Genomic DNA, 19,671 nt, shown 5'->3' with positions numbered 1-19,671 from the left:
CTTTGCAAAAAAAATCACCCAGAACTTATTGCATCTAAAGTCTGAGAAGATTTATTGGAATATTATTGCTTACGGGCTATCATTCTTTACCTCAAGAAGAAATGTATTGGTCTCTTGATAAGTACGTTTCAGTTCCTATAGTACAAGAATCGATGTCACATTTGCAGTACAGGAATATGAAGCAGAATTTGCATTTCGCTGACAATAGTCAAATTGACAATACCGATAAATTATATAAGGTGAGACCGTATCTAAACTTACTAAATAAGAAATTACTGCAATTTAGTATATTTTCCCACTGATGAGTAAATGATTCCTTATTGAGGCAAACAGGAGTCAATTTATGTTATAATTTAGTATCCAATTACAGAATAAGAGTTCGTGGCCAAAAGTGGTAGTGGCGAATGTTTACTAATTACATTGATGTAGCCTTGATAAATGCATGGAAAATATCACAACTTTCTACTACTGGAAATAAAAAGTCTCTTTTAGATTTCAAACACGAGATTGCATTATTCCTTTTGCAGACTCCTATTGATAGTGTAGAATTAGCCAGAAATAGATCAGCAACAGGAAGACCTAGTAAATTCAGCATTCAAGAACCATTGCATGGAGATGGTAGACATTTTATCATAAAGTCTGATGATGTGCCACAGCCAGACTGTTTATAGATGCAAAGTATGTAATGTAGTTTTACATCATGATTGTAGTGAAGCTTTTCATGCTTGAATCTTTCAATTAAAATAATCTGTATTTGTAAAAGAAATATAATATATATTTAATATTAAATTAACTAAAGTAAAGTGATTTGTAGATTTATAAAATGCTATACAGCTAAAAAGTAATCCAGTGCTCCACTAAAAGGAAACATCACATGAGTACAATCCTACTCACTAAACATCCGTAGTCTTATTCCGCTGACGTTGCGCGAATGCTACACTAGTGCAACTTCCACAGGTAAGAGCATTTTTTTCAAAATTTTCAATGTAAATTTATGTTATAAATGCTTATTTTAATATTTGTTATTATTTTCATGAGAAAAGAAACATTCCTTGTAGTTTTGGCGGTTAATGGATTAAAGCAATTATCTATACCTATGCTTCACTTTTATAATACCATTCTAAGAATAAAATAAATCTGCAAGTAGGATACATTATTATTAAACAATGCATTATTTAGTATACTATAAAACAAATTTGAGAATAAAATCAATTTTTAAAATTTATAAGGTAATTAGCATGAAATTACAAAATTCCTCTGATACTTACTTACAGCATTTATATGTTATATTTACAATAGTTCCACATATTTTAAAGAAGATTAGTGACATTTAAGTTTCACTAATAATCAGTTTTATGTTTATTCTTTCTTTATGCCTCGTTTTGTCACATAGTCGCTCAGTCCAAAGGTATATGCAAATTTTATGTCAAATGATAGAGGTTAAAATGAACCATGATTTGTAACAGAAGCTAACATTGTAACATAGATGAGGAAAACCAACCCACTTAACGATAGATCATGACCTTTCTCTCTCACTATTACTTAACCACATTAAGAATTATGGTAAAGCCAGAAAGTAAAACACGTATAACGGAAAGTGATTCGCTTTTATAGAAAAAAAATCAAAAACATTTCCGTATACTCCCTTCTCTCGGTGAGTAAAGGACAACTCTAAGAAACTCCTCTCACCTTTCATAGAAAAGGAAACAGGTGAGGTTTTAAAAACTTCCCACAGCAGTGGCTGTTTGATGGATTGTGCAGAGAGACTGACAGATGTTTTATTGGCAAGTGCAGCAGATAAAAGTGCATCTCAGAACTCTGGAGAAGTGATTCATGTGCCTCTGGTGGAATCTCCACAATATTTCTTGGTTTGATGGTAGCCAACTTCCATGTTTGACGAGATAATACATATGTACCAAAGTAATTTCTAATATGTAAATAAAACTTCTTTTTATATAAAAATAGAACTTCTTTTATATCTTCATAAAGAAAATCATTTATTGCTTTCTCAAAACAGCAGCCCCAATAAACAAATCTTCATAATTAAACTTATTTATTTATTTCCAATGTTACTATAATTCACCTGAGATACAGAAATAGAATTTGAAACAAAACCAGGTTTCACAAACTTGAAGAAAATTTCTTAAAACAATTAATGATCAATGAATTAATGAAATCCCTTGTTTGAAAACTGTATTGAGAATATCGAATGATGGCAAAATGTTATGCAGGACGAAACACATTTTGGAAAGGTTCAAAGACAGTAGCATATTTTCAATATAACAGTAATTCAGTAACAGTATTTTTATATAACAGTAACAACAGTTTTTCATGACATAAACTTACAGTAACTGACAAATGTTTCACCTCTCAAGCATTATTATTATTATTATTATTATTGAAAGATTTCTGTAGACCTTTTATTTTGAGAGACCTCATCTTCAAATTCTTTAGATATTTTTTAACTTTCAATATAAATAACTTTCAATATAATAACTTTCAATAGAGCCTTTTATTTTATCTCTAGAAGCATTTACATCTTTTTTAAAAAATGTGTAAAAACTGGATTACACTGCTATAGGATTCAAGATAAACATTTCTCTAAAGATAACCAGCAAGCACATACATGCTTAAAAATTTGTTCTATTTCAGTACTATGCAACAGTTGGAAGTCTTTGAAGTTTTAATTTGTTTTAGAACTTTTTTCAAGATATTAGTAAACATCAACAAAAAATTCATCTCTATTTATTGGCAAAGAAGCTGCACATTTTTCAGCTGCTAAATTTAAAAAGTAACAGGTAAATCTCACGTTTTTTGACAATGAGTTCTCTTTCTCTCTCTTTTCCTCCCAAATGCCCGTAACTCCGGTTTTTAAGCCTACTATTTATTGGTGGATTGTTTGTATCAAAAGCTAAAGAGTTATCCAGAGGAATTCCATTTTCCTTTAAACTTCTAAATTAATTATGCTATATCAAAGTCTGTTGAATCTCCTTTCAAAGTAGGGCAAGCAGTTGTAAACTGATCTTTTAATTAACATGGTTTTTGCCTTTTCTATAGCTTTCGTTTTTGTCAACTTCAATTAGAATGCAAATTAGTTTGATGTACAATTGTTTTTAGTTGCCAAGTTTCTCGAAAAGATTTTGACAGCACAAGGCTGGCTACTACTCTCCTCCAAATTTTCGGCTGTTTCAATTTACCTTGCTGCATTAATTTTTTTTAGGGGGGTCCACAGAAAATTATAATTCTCTTCTCTTTCTTTGAGTATAATTTACATTATCCTCATGTTTTTGTGTATACAAATGTTTTACAACATCAGCCCTTCAAATAAAAAATCAAAACTTCACTATAATAAATGATGCACATAGCAAATAGACATTTCTTTATTGAAACAATATAAAGAAAGTTAATCTGTATGTGGCTCTCTTTTCTTTTCTTTTCTTTTTTTTTTTTTTTAATTACATGAATATTTTTCTTTTTTCATTGACATAGTTAAGACAGGAAAATTGAAAATCATTGAACAACTTCAACAAGCATGAGCAATTCATACCATATAGCAATAATGGTAGAAATGCAGAAAACCACTCTGATCTTGCTTTGCACATTGGTTGATGTGCAGCACATAATCTACAGTTGTCCTTAATGCCCATTTGGAGAACCAGATCATGACAATTTCAGACACATCTATTCTTACACACATACCTGTAGCTGATGATAAAGCTTTTTCTTTTTTCTTTTTTTTCCTTTTTTTTTTTAAGTAGGCCATGAAAAGAAAAAGCAAACAATTTCAGATGCTGGAAATTCTGTTTTTGGGTGAAAGCAACAATATACTATGCTGAACTAACAAATACCATGAGAAGTTTTAGGAATAACAGGAAGTTGAGAAAAATATGTAGATGGGAATGCAATCAAAAATTTGAGTCTGAAAATTAATAATTGCAGTTTAATGAATAACTTAATAACACAATCTTTTAACTCACAGCACATAATTTTAAAAGAATTAACATATCAATTTTTTTTAACTTGGATAATTACATTTCTTTTCACACAGAACCTGAATGCTTTCAACTTGAAACATAACTACTACTACTACTACTACTACAACAACAACAACAACAAAAGAGGCAGAGATATTAAGATGAATAAATTTTGAAAAGCAGACACCTTTTAAAAGGGGAGGAAAGCAAAAATTTCATCAGTAAAAGGACATGAAATAAAGCAAGAATACATTGCCTTGAGAATACGCTGAACCGAAAATCCTTTAATTTGTTAAAAAAAATTAATAATTATTTTGCAAACACATAAAGGAAAAGAATATTCAAAATTATTATTTTGGTTAACCAATTTTAAAAAAATACCTTTTCTAATTCTTCTTTTCTCTTTTCCCATGCTTGTGCAATCTCTTTTTGGAGACGTTCCTCATCAGTCTGCATCGGAAGCAAATAAAATGAGTAAAGATTATACAAAACTAATTTAGTTGTGATATGCAATGCAAAATCTCCAAACTTTTTTGATAAATAAATTAAATTAATGGAAAATAATTATTTAATAAAAAAGTATTTTATTTAATTGGAAATACTGTAAATTACCTCTTTAGAACATGAATTTGATTTGAATAAGTGATGCATATATCTTTTCTGCATCTAGAAGAGAAAATGGCATACGTCTTTTACAACAAAATTCTTTTTTATCAGCACACAAATAATATAGAGAATTAGAATGATCAAATAACAGCTACTACAAAGAATGTATGGCGAATAAAATAAAGTAGCTCAAAAAAATGCTTGGATGGTACGCTTCTTTTTACATGTAAAAAATACATTATTTTGGCCACTTTTATGCCAGGAAGGTCTTAATGAGATAAACACACATTTCAAAGTACGATACATTTCATTCATGGGATATTTTAAAAACAAAAATATTGCACGAGCTGTTTAAATAACAAAACACCTATTCTTAGAAATTAAATGAGAATAATTAAAATATTTATTTTAAAAAATAATCTAAGGGCGCATATTTCGTTTTAATTTCTAAGAACTTTTTATCACTTACATATAGAAATAACAAAACATCCATTCTTAAACACTAAAAATAAATAAATAAACTATTTAAACTACAAAACATCCATAAATCGCACAACTACTTATGGATATAAGATGATTACTTAAGCAAAAAACTATATGCTTTTAAAGAACAAAACATTCCTTCTTAAAAACAAAACAGAAATAAGTAAATCATATGTAAAGTCAAATTTAAGGAGACTGCATACATAACTTGAAATAAACAAAATAACACTTATGCACAGATTATATTTTTAATGCAGTTTCTAATGGCATTAATTGAATCCAAAAACAATGACTTTCGGCTATGAATAATCATGGCTCAATTTATGCCTCACCTAACAATGAATTTTTACTAGTAACCTTAAACAAAAATTCATAGTTATACAACATGACATGGAACTAAGGTATAAATATCACACCCAGAATCATCAGGATTGCAGAAATTTCCATATTTTAAATCGTCAGTTTAAATCTAGTTAGATAATGTGTAGATGTGGCAACACTAAGGCTTCACTTATTGTTTAGATCATACAGAAAAATACTAACATCCCCCATAACCATTCAAGGACCAAACATATGATCAGATCAATCAATATATTGCCACTGGTCTCAGTACAACTCCCAAGCTACCTGGTGTCTGAAAGTAGTATGAAGTAATCTCAGTTAGCGAGGAGAAAAATTACATTTACAGACCGCTGCTTTTTATATTATTATTAATTTATTTTTAAAAATAATCTATGGGTGCATATTTCGTTTTAATTTCTGAGAACTTTTTATCATTTACATACAGAAATAACAAAACATCCATTCTTAAACACTAAAAATAAATAAATAAACTATTTAAACTACAAAACATCCATAAATCGCACAACTACTTATGGATATAAGATGATTACTTAAGCAAAAAAACTATATGCTTTTAAAGAACAAAACATTCCTTCTTAAAAACAAAACAAAAATAAGTAAACCATATGTAAAGTCAAATTTAAGGAAACTGCATAAATAACTTGAAATAAACAAAATAACACTTATGCACAGATTATATTTTTAATACAGTTTCTAATGGCATTATTGAATTCAAAAACAATGACTTTCGGCTATGAATAATCATGGCTCAATTTATGCCTCACCTAACAATGAATTTTTACTAGTAACCTTAAACAAAAATTCATAAGTTATACAACATGACATGGAACTAAGGTATAAATATCACACCCAGAATCATCAGGATTGCAGAAATTTCCATATTTTAAATCGTCAGTTTAAATCTAGTTAGATAATGTGTAGATGTGGCAAGACTAAGGCTTCACTTATTGTTTAGGTCATATAGAAAAATACTAACATCCCCCATAACCATTCAAGGACCAAATATATGATCAGATCAATCAATATATTGCCACTGGTCACAGTACATCTCCAAAGCTACCTGGTGTCTGAAAGTAGTATGAAGTAATCTCAGTTAGCGAGGAGAAAAAACACATTTACAGACCGCTGCTTTTTATATTATTATTAATTTTGTGTGAGCCTGGTGATACAGATATTAGATAATTTAGGATACTGGACAACCATACTTTCCACGGTATTTCGCATTTAATAAATGACTAATTTACAATGTCTCATCAGTTACTGAAAGGTTAACCTATTAAATTTAGTGACATATAAAGTTTTAATCATTTAACCTATATCAAACTTATAGCAAAAAGTAGCTATGTTGAAAGATACCCTATGACCTATATCTTACCAAAAAGTACCTATTTTCTTGTTTGACTTCTAAATTAATACCTATGTTGAGTTAAGCAGATCCATATATAAGCTGATCCCTGCAGTTTAGATTTTAAAAAAGTTTCAAAAATTCTCATCTGATGCATGAAAATACATGGTAATTATAGAAGTTTTCAAAACATAATAAGTCTTGCATCATATGTCGGGTTGAATTTAGATACCAAACAAAAAATTGTTGAATAAATGAATTAGTTCAGCAAGTAAATTGGGAACAGGTGTAGAGACATCAGGTGTTTTTGGAAAAAGGCAAGATGACAAATGATCAACGCCTTTGCTGGGAATCGAACCACGGACCTCTGGAATACATGACCAGCGTGCAGACCATGAAGGCATGCTAAGTAGGTGGGAGAAATACCTTACATACTCTACCTTTTAAAGGGTGACTGGGGTTTTTAGAGGACCCAATCGCCAAATCCTGTGTGGGGAGAATCATCATCGACCACCCTTTTAGTTCGGATGCTACTGTACAGACATTAGGTATTTTTGAAAGAAGGCAAGATGACAAATGACCAACGCCTTCACCGGGAATCGAATTACGGACTTCTGGAATACGCGCCCAACGTGCAAACCACCACACCACGAAGGCATGCCAAGAAGGTGGGAGAAATATCTTACACAGGAATGATACAAAACACCCAATATAAAATAAATAACCATCTTATTCAAAAATAAATATACAAATATATCATAGATAAAAATAACAACTTGTTTCTTCAATGATGGAACTCTAATGGAAAATGAAATCCCAACACCAAGAAAAGGAGAGCTACAGCTCATTGCTAATTGCTCTAAAGCTAGAGCTCATTGCAGGATAAAGTGAAGATCTGTTGCATTCTCACACCATCCCCACCTCCAAATGGTACAGTGGTAAGTGACACTGACTGCCAGACTGATCGCCCTGGGTTTGAATACTAGAAAAGGCATAGATGTCTGTATCGTGTCTGTGCGGCAAGGAAGCCGAAATCCTCTCAGAAGGTTGATGATAGGGGAAGAAGGGTGGAACACTCTTGGACGGTTCCCTGAGCTGTTCTGCTTCAAAATTGGAGCAGTGCTGCACAGTTAGTGTGGTGGGACTATACCTGTATGATCAATGAAATGCTGTCACCAAGAAGAAATCAATTTAGAGGAATGAAATGCAGGCAAAGCTTGTGTGTTATTAATATTTCAAGGTCATTGGTTATGAAATTCTGGTTTCTCATCTACTTCTCCCTATACCTGTGTTATCATATGAGAGCTGTTTATGTTTTAGTGCCAGTGATGGCCAGTGATGTTGGTTAGAAGGCCAGGTGAGCACTTGGAACCACATTGTCTGAGTTGCAGACATACTTTATCTACCAGAAATTATGGTCTGAGGAGCAATTTCCTATGATAGTAGGAGCACTCTCATCACTCACCATCCCACATGCATTGACATGAAATTTGTATGTCAGGCTGGTGATTACACTGCTTGTGCTGCTATTTACGAGAAATATTTCAAGGGGCATTTTAAAACAGAATAATGCTCATCTCTATACCACTTCTATCACCTAACATGTCTTACAAAGGGTTCACATATTGCCCTCATCTGAAAGATCAACTAATCTTTCTCTCATTAAGTATGTATGGGATGCAATTGGACACAAATCCAGTGTCATTCACAACCAGCAAGGACCACTGCTGATTTGATTTACCAAATGCAACAGGCATGGCAACAGAATGACAAACAGCAATTGTACGACACAATGCATATATGCTTTTATGCTTGCATGCAACATCCAAATGATTACAGTGGTATTAATGTACCACTATTTCACATTTTAAATAGATCTCTTAATGCATATTTTAACCAATTACCATGAAATATTAATAACACACAAGCTTTGCCTGCATTTCATTCCTCTAAATTGATTTCTTCTTGGTGACAGCATTTCATTTTTCCTCAGTGTAAAATTCTTGTATCCTAAAAGTTATATGAAAACATAACAATACATAAATTTAAATTTTTCATAGTCTTTTAAAGAGAAAGAACTAGAAATTCATGAACACTGTTCCAAAGTTTGTGTGACAAAAATCAAGTCTGGGCCAAATTTCCATAACCTCATAGGATCCGAGCAGTGTAGATTGTTTAGACACTTCCCATTGATTCTTAGCACAGCTTCCAAGCCACTAATTCCATATATATAATGTAGAATTACCCTGAAGAAAAAATTCTGGTACTTATGTATTAATGCAATCACCTTAGCGCAATTTGGCGATTTTTTATAGATGAAAAAGAAAAAAGCTATTTATCACGTGCAAGGTGTTGGTTTTTACACTTTATTTTTTATAAAGATTCTCAAACTATTGATATTTATCGTAAGTCGGTAAACATTATCAAAATATGAAAAAGTATACTTTACCAAATTAAAGTATAAATTTTAATTACTAATTAAGGATTACGCATTAAAAAATCACTTGCATTCTTCTTTAAATATTTTTGTAACTTTCTTGTACTTTACATCTCCTGAAATATACAGAGATCTATTTCCATTTAAAAAAAATCAGAGAATTGTGCAGACTCAACATATAACAAATCTCAGCAACAGTGGCTATCTAGGAAACACATTTCGTTGTTGTTCTCTTCAAAACATTTTGAGCAAAATTCTATATTCCTGCAGAAATTTTACTACAATTCCTTTCATTACTGGCAAACTACACAAGCTTGTATTTTAAAACTAAATTTAAAGCAAAAAATATCATGATTTGTTTATAAAAACCATTGGGACTTAGAATACAATAAAAAAGAATGCATGTAGCTTAGAATTAAAAAAAATATGACAGTACATTTTCTTTACTCATATTAACAAAGAATAAAACAGGTTCTTTTTAAAATGATGATCCCAGAATTGCTTTTAGAAAATCAATCCACAGACCTTAAAGAAGAGCTATTATGATGCAGAAAAGCATCCTCATGCAACTTTTCTCATACCTTGCCAATATACACAAATATAAAATGAGCAAATATTTTTTTAAATCATTTTATTTCAGAATCATAATTTTAACCCTTTTATATATGGAAATATACTTAAAACATAGAAATTATGCAAAACGTTCTCTGCATATTTATCTATTCGTTTACATACACAACTTAATTATCAGAATGTCACATGATACTAACTTTTAAGCAATAGATTGTACATGTCCACCAAATTTTTTGTCAATAAAAGACCAGTAAACATGCAAGAAATGAAATAAATGAGGAATAAATTAAGTGTGAGAGTAGTTATTTGCTACATAATGACTAGACATGAATAAAAAACAAACGTTAAAACAAACTTTGAGCTTTTGCCCCATGTAAAATATACTTATGTAACTCAATTGTTATCAAAACATTTTATTCTTGGGGGGGGGGAAAAAACCATCCAATTTTTAATCATTAACTTCATCAAACTCTAAATAACACTAAAGGTAATACATTAATTTCATATTAAAAATATGTTTTCAGTACTGAAAAATAACTGAAAATAATCAACAAGCTAAAAAAATTACACTCTGTTCCCCTTCTTTTCTTTTCCTCTGCAAATCTTCTATCTGCTCTTTTAATCTACAAATATTCCAAGGATCTTTTTCTCTTTCTTTATCACTCAACTGTTTCAACTCTTCCTGAAATTATGCAAATAATGATTAAATTAAAAAAAAAAAAAAAAAAAAAAAAAAAGACATTTTATTCAATATAAATTAATGATTATACTTATATTAAATGATTAAATTTATATTAAATAAAAATATTTTATTTATCTGATGATCTAAAACTGATAATCCGGAATTGCTGAAGTCCCGACGAGTCCGGATTAAAGACTTTTGACTGTACTTGAAAAAAGAGGTAAACCATTTAGTAAGATATAAATAATTAAAGAATATATTATTGAAGCAGTGGATATGGTAAGTTCCAGAAAAAGTCGATAAATACAAACAATTGCTTCTTTCAAGAAAAGCTATAAGAGTCACACAGCCCAAATTAGCTCATTTTCCCCTGTGACTGAACATTAGAAATAATCAATATCAGGAATTGCCATAAATTTCTGTCAATAAGTCTGGTTTCCCAACTCTTCTTTTTAAAGTAAAAACAGCTTTCTCATAATTTTCTGACAACAGGTAGCTTTCAATTAATTCATAAACTCTTGTATTCAGTGCTGATCTTAGACCACCAGCCTCCCACAAAGAAATTAAAATTGGCCATCTAATTTTATAAATCTTACACTTTAAATTTGAAAATTAATTGCTTTAATTACTCATTTTGCCACCCTTAAATTTGGATGACCACATGTTGTGCACCATCTTGCCCCCTGCTAGAATCAGCCTTGCTTGAATTCGGCAACATTGACCACAACAGGTAATGAAACTTATCACATTCTTCAAGCTCATTATCTTTATCAATTTTTTTAAATAGGTCCAAAAGGAAATCTAGTTCATCAGTTCTCCATCGAATGACTATTTTCTATTTTAGGAAGCCTGTAATATTTTTCCTTAACTTTTAATTAACTCTTCTTTTAAACCTCAAACTGTTCTAGTGAAAGATGTATGCATTATTCGACATTTCGTCTTTAAAGCTTCGACACTCTTTTTTCTTAAATGCTTTCAAAACATATATAGCAATATGTATAGCTATAATATTTCAAAAAATATATAGTATAGCTTTCTTAAATCAATTTCTTAATAAACAAAATGCAATCTAATTACTGTATTTGCCTGCATATAAGAAGCACTTTTTTTTCTTTGAAAATAGGTCTGAAAAATGGAGTGCATCTTATACATCGATATTCAGTTTTTGATTACATTCATTCCTCTGTTCAGAGTTACGCGATTTTCTTTTTGTTTATTTTCTTGTGGAGTGTGGGAATATTACAGTTACGGAGAGTTCAGTGAATGTGCATGCACTGTTATGGATGATCACAGCTGGATTCGTTTAAACTTTCCAATTCTTGTGAACGACTTTAAAAGTGTGAAATTTCTACTGTTTAAATTTCTTAAATTTGTTGGCAAGTTATGGCTCAAAAACATAGGCATCGCTATGACATAGTACACAAGCTTTGTGTGATTGCGTATGTAAAGAACATGGACACAGGGCTGCAGAGAGGCATTTCGGGCCACTCCAAACTGAGAAAATGATAAGAACTTGGTGGAATCAGGAAAAGGATCTAAGAAAAGCAACTCATAGATTGGGTATTTGCTGAGTATTATTTTGTATTTGTATTACTTTATATTTAAAAAATACTGTAAATTCATTATAATTATCAGTAATAAAGTTTTATCCTTCAAAAATGTGTATAAAAAGGGGGTGCGTCTTATACGCCGGCAAATATGGTAATTACTTCAGAATGCATATATATTTATATTCTATATCTAATATAACTTCATAAAACATGTAATCATTTTAATATGAAAATAGCAAAAAATAAATAGTTTACTTATTTTCTCAGTATACCAATATGATACATTAATTTAAAATGTTTTATAAATTATTTAAAACTCATTATAATGTCCCAATTTGGGCACCAAAATTATGTTTCGATACGCAAAAGAGAATTAACTGTTTCAGATACCGCGACTAACCATCTACGGTCCTATAATATGTCAGCAGATTTTACTTAACAAATTGCAAAGCAAATAATTTTCTTTGCTTTGAGAATACTAATAATGTATTTTTAGCTTTTGAACACTTGTAAATTACTCGCGTGAAAATTCTATCAACATAAATGAAACAAAATTATAAATTTTTTACTCTAGTAAATCATAAAAGAATATCATTTAGTGGTTTTTAAGTGGGGGGGATTCAAATTATTCTATTCTATTTATTAACTTACCCCAGAATGAAAATTTAAAATGACATCAAATATCACAAATTCTAAAATTAAATATTACATGGGACAATATTTGTCACACAGGAGACCTTTTTTAAATAAATATAACATTTTCCTAAATATATTTTTTAAGTAATTAGAAAAGTAGGTTATAGTAGACTGAAGGGTACTCCTTGTATTATTGCAAAGTTGTTGTTTCATTTATCGCTAAGTCAAGGGAGTGCGCAATTCTCTGACATTTTTTTTAAGTGAAAATAGGTCGAAGTGTACATGGATACCGAGTTTGTGCAATTCTTCGACTTTTTATTTTGGATTTGTGTAGCAGCGATTTTTGGCGCTGAAATGCTGCTACACAAGGCCAAAATAACGAATCAAAGAATTGCACACACTTGGTATCCATGTAGTGCCTAAAATCGCCAAGGGGTACCCATAAATATACTTTCACCAAAAGAAAAAGACAAAGTTTATAAAAAATATGAAAGAACTAACAATTTCAAAATTAGTGCCTAGTGCTGCTTAATTTTTAAAATGAATTTTAAAAGTTAAGATTGAAATACCTAGTAAAAGCTGTAAGAATATTTTGACTCTACCTATCTCTGTTTCCAAATTACACCACAAAAGAAAAATTTTTTATAAACAAATATTTTAACAATTAACATTAGAACAAAAATTGCTAAATACATAAAAATGGCAGTATCAAAAACCATAGGTTGAATCTCTTTTCTTCAAAGCTTCAAACAGAACTTGTCAAGGGAAAAGTGTTTTGAAGCTTCAAACCAAGTTGATTAACTAGACAAGCTAAAACAAGTTTCATTCCGACAAATTCATTGAGACTTTGAATGGCAAAGTGAACTTAAATTCTTTAAGGTAATTGGACAAATGTACTGTCTCACTGAATTTGGCTCTTTTCCTGACCTGTTTCAGCTGTCTAAGGACAAAAATTGAAAGTTGAAATAAGTAATACAAACAGATACAAAAAGTGAAACCGATATACTATCTAATATCAGTAAAATGATAAAATACAAGAAAAATCCTAAAGAAAGATATGCCATTTTAGAAAAAATAAATACTAACGAAAAATTGTAATAATAAAATACTAAAAGTAAGCTCAAACTATTTTCAATCATGAAACTTAATTTGATTGTCCTGTGTATAGGCAAAAAAGGTGCCAGCTCTAGTTCCTGAATTAATAAACTTCTGTTAAAAAATTGTTTAAAATAAATTTAAATTAACTAACTGGCAAAAGGAAAATGGAGAAGAGCAAATTTGCTAAGATCTTTTGGTTGAACTTTACTGTACAGTTCCACTTGGTTTCTGTCGCCAAGTGGCCCAAAACCACCAAATGTTATTGATTGTTCATGAAATTTGGAAGCCCGCTGCGTGAAGTATGTTTTTTTGGTATCCATGAAGTAGATTTCTGTTGATAATGTTGGCGAAATTAGTCTTGGGGGGGGGGGAAATAGCGATTATTGCCAAATGTTTTGTGATGAGATTTTGGCTATTTTTTGCAAGAGTAACACTTTCATATAGCCCGGAGATTTTGAATTGCTGTGTTTGGTTGCATGTGCATTATGTTTTATGAACGTGGTGACTGAAAGTTTGCTTAGTGTTATAAATGAGTATATTATTCCGGATATGACTATAATTTCTGATGCAGTACATAAAATAGAAGGAACAGATTTATAGCTTTCTTGGACGCTATTATACATATTTATCCGCAATTAACATCAGCTGAGCCGAAACGACCAGATATTTAATTGAATTGCTTTCGTGGATGAGATGATGTTGGGAGGCATTGAGATACGCACGTGAAGAAAAGGTATGTTAAAGAAATGATGTTTTATTTATTTATTGGTGTCTGTGTGTTAATTTTTGTTGTTTAATGTTTTTATGTTAGGAATATGTATTTTTAATTATTTATTACTCTGTGTTTGTGTATTTTTGGTTATTTGTTCGTGTCTGCATGTTAAGACAGTGGCGAATTTCTTCTGGTTAACATGATAGTTTTAATGTTGTTTTAGCTTTCTGATTTTGTTAAAGTGAAAAATAGACTGATATGAACATGGAGAAAGTTAAATTAATGTGCAATGCATAGTTCGTGCAATTCTCTGATGTTTTTCAAGTTAAAATAGGCCGATGTATACACTGGTGTCCAAAAGTTAAGCATAATTGATAATTATGCGAATAAAGAAGGAACTGTAAATCAAAATGGCGGAAAACGTGATATGCGAGTGTAAAATGGTTATAAAATAAGGAAGCAAATCAAAAGAACGATAATAATTAATTTTATTATCCAAAGTAGCAGTTTGAAAGAAAACTGAGAATAGCAAGGGTTCACACATTTAAGAAAAAAAGACAGAAAACATTAAATAAATTACTGATGCTGCAGTTTAATAAGGCGTGTGGTCACCTCTGACAGCCAGGCACGCTGCACAGAGATTTACCATACTTGCTATGAGATGATGAATGAGTTGTGGGCTCAAACGGTTCCAAGTTTCTTAGAGAGTTTTCTTCAGTTCTGTAACGGAGCTTGGTGGGTGCAAAAGGGCTGCAATTTGTCTCCCGAGCATATCCCATACATGCTCGATAGGATTTAAATCAGGGGAGTTCGCAGGTCACGACATGCGCTGGATGTTTTCTCTTTCAAGGAAGTCATCAACCAGCACTGATCGGTGACACGGCGCATTATCATCCATGAATATGAAGTCAGGACCGACAACACCTCGAAACAAGTGAACATAAGGCTCAAGAACTTCATCTCTGTATCTTTGACCAGTCACAGACCCTGTGTCAAAGAAATGGAGGTCTGCGGCCGTCCATCATGATGCTTGCCCATACCATTACTGCCCTTGATAGAAAATGATGTCTTTCCAATATATTTCTTGGTTCAAAACAAGTTCCACGTTCTCTCCATATCGTCACCCGATGAGAATCAGTACTCAGACTAAACCGGGACTCCTCATTGCACATCACATTGGCCCACTCTCCCACACTCCAATGATGTTTCAAACTCCAGTTCAAACGAGCATGTTTCTATGCAGATGTGAGGGGAATGCAAACTGCTGGTCTTCTGGCATACAGGCCAGCATGATTGAGTCTCCTGTAAACAGTTTGTCTCGAAATTCGTATTCCTGTGGCGACTGTGAGCGCCGATCCCAGTGCTCTGGCAGTACTGCCCCTCTGACGTCATGCACTTATTACCAAATATTGGTCTTGGCGAGGGGTTGCGAGTCTTGGTCGACCTGATACTGGTCGTTGGGTAACATCTCCCATTCTTTGAAACCTCTGCCACAGTCTTGAGATCACAGACTGGTTCACATTCAGAATTTGAGACACTTCAGTTTGTTATCGTCCGGATTCCAGCATTCCAAAGATTCTTCCTTTCGCAAACATCTCCAATTGACGTTTTTGTGCCATCATTCACCCTGTTGATGGTTAACAACATTCTTTCGCACAGCAGTTGCCTAAAACTTGTCTGAACTGCCTATGCTGCGTGAATTGATTTCTCTGCGTTCTGACACGTGCAGGTGTTTCGCACAGGACGTAGTCGACTGAAAAGTTTTGCATAAACCCAATGTATTCTTCTTCACCCAATTACTATCCGCAAGAAATTTGGAATAATTTTACGAATATTTACTCCATGTTTTTCACATTTTACAATTTATGCTTAACTTTTGGACACCAGTGTATATGGACACCGAGTTTGTGCAAGTCTTTAATCCGGACTCTTCAGGACTTCGGCGATTCTGGATTATCGGTTTTTCCGGATTATAGATCGTCAATTTAAATCTGGTAAGATGGTATGCAGAAATCATAAAATTAAAAATATTAAACCATAATTTATGAAATAAAGAGCAATTATGATCTAAAGGGTATCAAAAGTTACAAAAAAAAAAAAAAAAAAGGCTTAATATTTATTTGTTTACTTTATTAAACTTTTCTTTCAATGTTAAGTTAAGTTGCTTCATTTTATGTGCTAATACTTTTTCTTTAATTCTATAAACAGACATAATTTCTTGTTCAGTTCCACTGTTCAAGTCCCGTAATTGCTGGGTCGAGAAATATGAATAACAACTAACTTGTCAATCGAAACTTTTTCGTTTTCAATAACCTCTATGTCATTTTCTTCATTATCGGAAGCGGTACATCGAAACATGCTTTTGCTTTGTAGATCCTTTGACAGATCCAGAATCAGAAATTCTTTTTGACATAATCGAAAGTTCAAGCTTACTTTTATAAAATTGCTCTAACAGTCTGCAAAAAATAATAAGCCGTATCCAATTGGAAGATAAGGAACAACACAATCTGCAACATTAACTGAAATAGATAATTAGATAATTTTCACTTAGCTTATACCATCCATTATACATTAAACGTGCATGCGTTATTATGCGCATGCGTAAAGGTATTATGCGCATGAGTAAACACTATGTAGCTTTGAGGTCCGGATTATAGATCATTCCAGATTATGGACGTTTGGATTAAAGACTTTGCACTGTATTTGATTTTTTGTTTTTATTTTCTGTAGGGGGTAGAAAGATCAGCACCATCTTGAAATTGGTGCCGATCCTTTATGGCGCCGATCTTCGCGTAAAAAAATCAGTGATTCGCCAAGCAGAACCGTAAAGTAAAGATTAACTGATCTTTTTAATAAAACCAAAGAACGACAAAATTCTTACCTTGTATTAGAAGTGAGCTCTGAATGCAAAATAGTTTGCAAAATCCAGATGTGAAAAGGTTGCCATGCTTGAACCAACCCTACAGCATGGTAACCAGAAAAGAAAAACCGTCATGTTCAACAACAGCGCATTCTAAAAAGAAACAGGTCTTTTCAATCATGTTGCTATGCCATTGGAGGCTTCTTGAAGAAAGGGGTGTCCAGTGAGGGGTCGTATTAGGAGGCAACGAGATATAAGATGGCCATGTTTAAAGAAGGTTGTTCTAAAAAGAATGGCCAAAATGGAAATGGAAATCCCCTCTTTATTTTTTATAAGCTGAACTTTTTCTACTTTTCTATTTTCCTAAATATAGGTCTAGAGACCGCGATAGGATGTAAAGCGTAAATTTTCACAATTTCTATACACCTGAATTTTTTTATTTAAAAATGCCACAACATGAATATTTACCTGATTTAAATATAACATTTTTATAATTGGAATGACCAACAGCTGCTGCAAAATTAGTTAAAGGCCAGTTAAGAACTTTTGCAAACAAAACGCATATAGAAAACCATGTATTATGTTTCAGAATCATATTTTTTCTTCTTAAATTTTAAATAAAAAATCTGATGTGTACTTCCTTGTACTGAATATTACATTATATGCATTTTTTGCTGTTTTTCATTTAAATTTATTCCTTCAAATTTCATTACAGATATATTTCTCATTCAATTAATTCAGTTCTTACTTTGCAGCAAGGCAAAAATACATAAAAACCTCAAAATATCTTTATTAAAAATTGAAAAATACAGAAAACTACAAAATGAAAAAAATCTGAAAGTTTTCAGATTTTATATTACGTCCAAAGGAGGTTTTTTTAATGTTTTGCATGTTACCTTTATTTATTAAATATCATATTCCTCATGCTTAAACCATAAAATTCAATTCAAAAGCAATATCACAAAAAATATTATTATATCATACTAAAGAATAAACGTGTTACGAAGACCATGTTGTTCAAGTGTTTTGTATTTTGATTCACAACGCATCCCATATATAAACATATTACACTGAAATATAATCCAAGTATAATTAATCAGTAATCCAAGAAAAAGAATACAGAATAAACTAGTCTGATAAGCAAAAAAATATCTGTTACATTCTGAATTCTAAATATTTGTTGGTAAAAGTATATTTACAAGCAACCTTTTGTGAGAATTGGCATTTTTTGCAGTACATGGATAACGGGTTTGTGCAATTCTTTGACTTGTTATTCTGGCTTTGTGTAGCGCCGATTTTAGCCCCAAAAATCGCTGCTACACAAAGACAAAATAACAAGTCAAAAAATTGCAAAAACTCGGTATCCATGTACACACTGACCTATTTTCACTTTTAAAAAAAAATCACAGAATTGCACAAACTAGACATTGCACATTTCCTTGACTTTATCCATGTACACGTCGACTCATTTTCACTTAAAAAAAACATCAGAGAATTGCACAAACTTGGCATTGTGCACTCCCTCGACTTTGTCCATATACAAATTAATATATTTTTATTTAAAAAGTCAAAGGAGCACCCAATTCTAGATAAAAGTATATTTACAAAACATTCAACTACTCAGGTTACCACAGATGAAACAACAACTTCGATAATACAAGGGGTACCCTTCGGTCTACTCTAACCTATTTATTTACATAAACATTTAACGCAAGGCCTGCTAGGAAAAAGGTATCAGAAGATTGCAAATCATGAATGGCAAAGATCACATGACCATTTTATTTTCAAAAATTTCAAAAGTGAATCGACATAAAATGCTAAAACGAAACTAATAGCCCTTCTGGGAAAATTCCGCTAATGCAAAACAAAGCAATTAGACCAGTGGGCAAGAAGGCAGATTTTTCGGTGCACAAAATTAAAAGTTTCATTTTGGTCCTACTTGCCAAAAAGAAAATGAAGGTGCAAAAAGACTAAATTCACTATTTTGCTAAGTTTAAAATGCAAACAAATATGGCTGCTAAGGTTTTAAAAAAAATTAAGCTTAGCAGCACTTAAACAATTTTTAAATTGTTAATAATTCTACAAGTATTGCCAGCAGATTAACTAAAGACATAAAAATCTTAAATTGAATATATGAACTACTTAATTCAATCATTTTAAAGCAAAAAATGCACAATTTACCAACATATAAGAATACAAAATGCTGAGCTCACTGAGCCAAGTAACAAAGTGGATATAGATATATATGTAATGTTTTCAGTTATTCCAACACATCGTGGGCGAATGGTGAGGCTATTCCATTACATGTTCTGGCAGATGGTTGACGAAGCTGGGATGATTGAAGCATGGAGA

At 31.6% G+C, this 19,671-nt stretch overlaps 1 protein-coding gene across 2 annotated transcripts in view; it reads right to left on the bottom strand.

Moving 5' to 3' along the window:
• Positions 1-19,671, bottom strand: part of LOC118204219 (trichoplein keratin filament-binding protein-like) — a 57,068-nt gene that overhangs the window by 28,109 nt on the left and 9,288 nt on the right. For both annotated transcript variants that reach the window (XM_085816524.1, XM_085816523.1), the window contains exons 4-6: positions 10,350-10,463; positions 4,587-4,640; positions 4,356-4,424 (exon numbers count right to left, since the gene is read on the bottom strand). In XM_085816524.1, coding sequence (XP_085672650.1) covers positions 4,356-4,424; positions 4,587-4,640; positions 10,350-10,463 — 237 coding nt within the window. The remainder of the gene's footprint in view (positions 1-4,355; positions 4,425-4,586; positions 4,641-10,349; positions 10,464-19,671) is intronic.

Source organism: Stegodyphus dumicola, chromosome 5, assembly GCF_044657685.1.
Source record: "Stegodyphus dumicola isolate Sdum_Otavi_A_Nest chromosome 5, ASM4465768v1".
In the NCBI taxonomy this organism is placed as follows: Eukaryota; Metazoa; Arthropoda; class Arachnida; order Araneae; family Eresidae; genus Stegodyphus; species Stegodyphus dumicola.
The sequence above is the reverse complement of the archived record's forward strand: the minus strand, read 5'-3'. Positions and strand labels throughout refer to the sequence as shown.